We start from the raw sequence: 6,000 nt of genomic DNA on the forward strand, positions 1-6,000 counted from the left end.
GAGCAGCCCATCTCTTAAATGTGCCTCTTTCCTCTTAGCAATGTAAAAATCTCTTTGTGCTCATTATAGCCAGCTAGTCTCCTCTGCTAGGCCAAAAGAATAATTAAACTGATCCCTATATTAGGCTAATGTTCACATCTTCTTTCTGCTTCATCACAAATACAGAATAGCACAAGTGCCTATTTATGTCCTTTTAACATAGGGATAAGCCAGGCTACCAGGAGTCTGTAGTTTCTCTCAAATCACCAACTGATCCCTGTGATGATACTAGATCCCAAAATTGAGTGAATGACAGGGAAATTGATAATGAGGAAATGACTCATATGAGTAGAAATTCCCTAAAATTAGATGTTTGTTTTACTGTTCTATGTAAACAATGATGCTTTTCTGACTCAGAGAAAGGTGTTTCATAAAGTTTTCCTTAACTTCTTCAGCCACGCTGTGAGCTTGTTGGCATGGGGTGGAAACGAGCTGCAGCAGCTAATGCTGGAGTGTATCATTGCGCAGTAGATATTCCTGTGGTCAGTATGCAAAGCTGAGTTATCAGCTGTGTGTGATGCATTTTTCAGAGAAGGGATACAACATTGTGTCCGAATTTCTACGTTTTCATTTTAATCACTACTGTTATGAGACTCGTTCCCTGTGCGAGCATGATTCTGGGGGAATGGTGACTTTATTGCAGACTAATCCCTCTGGCTTTAGAGACACATTCATTATTCCTGAGCGAAAGTGATCTTTTGTCTGGAATGCGGTGTCAGCACAGAGAGTTATTTTGGTCAGTACTCCCTACAGAAAAGCTCTGCGTCATACAGGTCTATACCGATTAGAGATAGCCCTGAACCAAAATTAACTTGGTCTGGTGGATGAGGATGAGGTATCCTTTTGCTGCCCTCTTTCTTCAGCTTCTAAACATATCTCCTACATATATTAGTTTAGCTCCTTACACTTTCATCCAAAGAAGCCACACTTTGAAATGCCATGATGTACTTAAAGCCAGATTATTTCTGAAAGACGCAGTGTAGTCAAGGCCTCTTGAATGTATAGTGTTACTAAATCTCAGCCTACGGCAGATTTATTTCATTGTCAGACAATTTTTAAGGATGGTTTTGCATAAGTATAGAAATAACATGTTCAGACTATTGGTCCCAGCAGATTTACTCCTACAATATATCTCCTGGCTTAGCAGGTAAAGATAATCATGCTTTGCCCCTTTGTACATAGTGGAATTTGTTTTCCATTGAAAAACACATATTCTTCCTCATCGTGTGCTTAAGATGACTGTTCTAATAAAGAAAGAATATCTGAATAGTTTTGATGAGCATACTGCATTACCATATACTGATTCTAAAACAGCAGCGGAGTGTCTTTATGTTCCCCCATGATAGTTTTTTTTAAGGACTAGTGCAATGTGACATGAAGAGCATAAGGAGCATACACAATATTAACATAAGGCAAGAATCATCAGAGACAGCTTCTCATGCAGCTGTTTTTGTTCAAAACACTTCTACTTAATCCCACAATGCCAATATCTGTATTATTTATTGCACTTGTCATAAATATCTTAAGAACCAGCTAAAATGCTGCTCAGAAATTAGGTATGAGAGAGAAAATAAAGTGTGAAAGACATGATATGTCTTCACATCAGCAAAAAAAATGAGCAGTAGGTGTCTTCATGATCCCTACCATTGGATGTATTCTATGCTGGTTTTGTCAATCGTTTGGGAAAACAGGGTGAGTAGTGATAAAATCTGCAGATGGCAAAATGGTTGAAGGCTTTGGAAGACTAGGGATAGCCATAAAAACCATTAGAAGAATCTAGGAAAAGTGGGTGGATAGGAAGTGTGACAACAAGTGGAATCTGCTGTTTTCAAATAAATATAACCAGATTTGGGACAGAAAATATCAAGCACAAATGTCGGTTACTCTTGATAGTCGAAAATTAACTACTTAGAAATGAGGAGTGGGTCATCACTGCTGACCACTGCATCTCCACTTCAGATGCAGAAGCATTCAGAAACAAGTTGTGTGAGTACTATATAATCCAGGATGGAAAATAGGTCCTATAAGTATTATAATGCTGTTTTATAAACCAAGCCTATCGGCATATCCAAAATACTCTATTTGTTTTTCACTGTTTTTTCTCAGATATATTTTTTGCCAAAATAGAAGAGTCTAGAAATGGGACATTAAAATGATGGAGTGTTTGAAGGAAGAGAAGTTGAAAAAATTGGAACTGTCATTTAGAGATGATGAAAAGGAAAAAAAAAAAGTAGAAAGAGGTCAGTGTATAGAGAGAGTAACTCTTTTCCTTCGGGTTATTCTCTCAATGGATTTTAATTAAATTGAGCATTTTGAACAGATCAAAGAGGACTGTCCTCCACAATGTGTGGTTAATGACAAGATCTGGCTACAAGATATAACTGAGGCCAGGAGTCATCCTAGGGGGAAGTTCTTCTGTAATCACCCACTTCTGCGTTTCTTTCCCCTTCTCTGGAAACTTTGGTCCTGTCCACTCTTGGAGGTTAGATATTGAAGGAACTGCTCTGCCTCATGATTACTAGTACAGTGCTCCTAAGTTCTTCATAAACCCTTTATATTTGTGCTATGTTTTTTTATATTGTAGTTTCATGTGTAGCTAAAAATACTGCTACTCTGTAAGGAATTAAAGCAGACTAACTGCAGGGAAGGCACCTGCCAACATATTTTTCTTAAATCCCTTTAGGTATTTGATCTGAAACTGCTAGCCCAGTTATCGGGCTCAAATTATACTGTTTTTCACTTCCCTTCTGTGGGTTTGAAACTTCAAGGCTGATATTAATTAAGCCTCAGAACTACCCTTATGTGCTAAGCATTATCAGGCCGATACCTAATATAATGCTTGCAAGGTCACAGTGTAAACAGCTGCCTCTGCCTGTGATAAATTTCAGTTTCTCTTGAAAGCAACTGTTTCTTTAGGCACTGGACCACATTCTTCCACAATAAGATCTTTCCTACTGCTCTCTGCACTGCGATTATTAGAAACACCAAAAATCATCTTGCAGAGACTTATTCAGACAACAGCAGCCTGTGACCAAGATTTTCTGACAAATGTATCAATTTACCTTTGTCTTTTACCTCATCTTCTACATAAGTGGACAACTCAAGTTGCATCAAACATAGTATAGAAGAGAGATCTGAGATTGGCAGCAACTTAACATCATCTTCAATTTTACAATTGCCTCATGGAAACTCATTGCCTCTGCTGACTTAGGAACAACATTTTTGTTTATAGGAAGCAGCACTACATAGTTTAGAAAACAGTATTGCTGAAGTACCGATGCCCATATAAGCAAGTAAAAGATTCACATTGACCTTCATGAACTCTATGGTTTGTTTCTTCACTCTGTACCTGTTTAAGCATTAATAGGAGGGCTGAAATGACTTCATCCTCATTTCAGTGGTTCAAGAATTATTTTTCATTTTTATGGTAGTTCTTAATGCAACCATCTAAAAATGCCACATGTTCTCCTCAGCTATTTGTATACTGGCTGAGCTTAAAAAGCAGTTAAAGATTGCCAGGCAATGAAATTAGCAACTTGTCTGCATGAGTTCTTAGTTATGATATCTAAAATTATGACACACTTTTTTTTTTCCTGCTTCAAAGTGGAAAATGTAAGCTAACAAGCTTCAGAAAGTTGTCAAATTGTTATCATAGTGAGAGTGATAACCTTGAGTAACCTCACGATTTTTCCAAAAGTGAATGTTCATCGCTCACTGAATATTCAACACCATTAAAATAACAGCATTGGGATCATCCATGGTCTGTAATTCCTTTAGAAAAACTCGATTTATCTTTCCCCTTGATATTTTTTGATCTGATAAAATTCTTTTTTTTTTTTTTCATTCTTACTCCAAAAGAAAGGAATGAGGCAGAGTATACATGGGTCAGAGAATTGGTAAAGACTGGGATGCTCATACCACTAGGTCCTGACCTGACTTTTTTTCTCAATGTGGTTTTAGAAGTTGATTTACCAGCAATGGGCAATTTTCAGCATGGGAAGGCAGGTCTTAAACACAATATCAAGTGTCCAATTCATAGTGAACAAAGACGTGTGAAGGTAGCATCTCTATTGTCACCAGTTGGCCCAGTTGGCCTCCTGTAGGAGTCGCAGGAAAAGGATCAGCAACAAAGCGGACATTTGTTGGACTCTTGGTTTCAGGTCTGACACAGTGGCATAGGAGATATTTGAACTGTCACTTCACCTGCTATATGCTGGATAAATAAGAAGTGCTCATGAGCATTTAAGTTTCTGAGGGGAAAGAAAAGCTAAGCGACTCAGTAGGGATTTCATTAAAAAAGAATTGTTTGAATTCTATATGCATTGTGAGTACTTACAAGAGATCTTGTTTTCGTTCTTGCAGCCTAATTTTGGTAGAGGGATGTATGTAGGGTCTCTTCCCCCTACTGGCACTGCTCTCCAGAAGTACTCTGTCACTCCGTCTTACAGCTGTATGCTACAAACCCATCACTTGCTCTAGCTTTCAGCACAAATTTTGACCAGGATGAGGTTGTTTGGGCTTGCCATTTTATAAAATCCTTTGCAAAATGATTATGCAGGTTGTCATTGCAAGAACTGAGAAGACTTGGCTCTGAAAGGACACCAGAGGATGTCGATGTTAATAGTTGACCGTCACGTCAAGTTTATTTAAATGATTTTTATCATCAGAGTTTTATAGTAATTACGTATTTGTACTGATGCACACTAGGATGTGTACGGCCTACAAACATTATATGTGTACATGCATGTATGTGATTTTCAAGAGAAAAGACAATGTTGCTACTCAGGTAAATGGCTACCTTTAGAAACATCATCTATTTTGCTTGCAGGAGAAAGGGATATTGCTGTGCATTATTTTTTATGCATCAATTACTTGTTTTCTGCTCCTGTCTTAAAGCTCCTGTCCAGCAGATCATCAACCAGAGTGGAAGCACTTCTATATTCTAATGGGTAGGCAAAGATGGTTAGAGAGAGTGTCCTCAGGGCCAGCAGGAGGCAGTGATCAGATTAACAGAGCTAAGCAAATCAATGGCTGCCCCTCAAGGAAACTCTCCTAATCAGATCTAGCCCCAGGAATCTGTTCGTACCATCGAAAGCTTGGCTCAGGAAGCAAATTTTTTAGTTCTCAAATCCCTGTAAACCTGGGAATGCTGTGATCCCAAAGTCACTTTTGATTTGAACAAATCTTTGATGAGAAAATTGTGAAATTTGAGTTCCAACTCTAAGTGGTTAATTCTCCCCCAAACATGGAAAGCTATAGTTTAACCTTATTTCTGCTGCCTGCAAGAAAAACTTGCCTTTAAGGGCCCTACAGCTCTTTCCACAGATCTTTAAAGGAGGGTTTTTTTTTTCCACAAATTTTATTAAAATTGTTCCTTAACTTTGAGCATCTTCTCTAAATTAGGAAGTCTAGGAAATATTCCCCTTCTATCAGTGACAGTGAACAGCCAGCCCATAGAAGAGTACAGAAGTGTTTCCCAGCATCGAAGGAGGTGCCTGTCCTCCTCTTCAGTGGTGAAAAAAGAAAATAGTATTCACAGGCTTGAAATCTCCATCCCCAAAGGCATGTCCTTGACCTCACTGATTTTTACATTTGAGTGAATGATCCACATAGCAGTAACACAGCCAAAGAAGCTCAAAGCTTTCAACTCATGAGCCAGAAAAGGTGAGGGAAAAGTCAGCTGAAGTCATATACGATGAGGCAAAACAATTCCCATTTCCTGTCTCTGAAGTCAAGTTTTGTCTTGGCCACTTGCATTTGAATCTTTCCACAACATTAACCCCTGCAGCGTTCTTCAGCTGACCTGCTCTGATCCTTTAATTTCTCCATTTATTATGGAGAAGTATGTGTGCGCAGCTCATTCTGGAATTTTTCTTCCAGAATTTCCTTGTGTGAATTTTACCAAGGAATTAGATAACCTATCTCTTTATTGCCAGAGAAACTATCCGTTCCACTTTTGTG

General features: G+C 38.4%; 1 protein-coding gene across 1 annotated transcript in view; it reads left to right on the forward strand.

The window, feature by feature from the left end:
- Window positions 1-4,518, forward strand: part of LMNTD1 (lamin tail domain containing 1) — a 40,805-nt gene extending 36,287 nt beyond the window's left edge. The window contains exon 8 of the mRNA XM_088528457.1: window positions 4,402-4,518. Within this exon, the coding sequence (XP_088384583.1) occupies window positions 4,402-4,518 (117 nt within the window). The remainder of the gene's footprint in view (window positions 1-4,401) is intronic.
- Window positions 4,519-6,000: the final 1,482 nt, after the last annotated feature.

Source organism: Tinamus guttatus, unplaced genomic scaffold (genome assembly GCF_059628265.1).
Source record: "Tinamus guttatus ecotype Peru unplaced genomic scaffold, ASM5962826v1 Tinamus_guttatus_pri_ptg000308l, whole genome shotgun sequence".
Lineage (NCBI taxonomy): Eukaryota > Metazoa > Chordata > Aves > Tinamiformes > Tinamidae > Tinamus > Tinamus guttatus.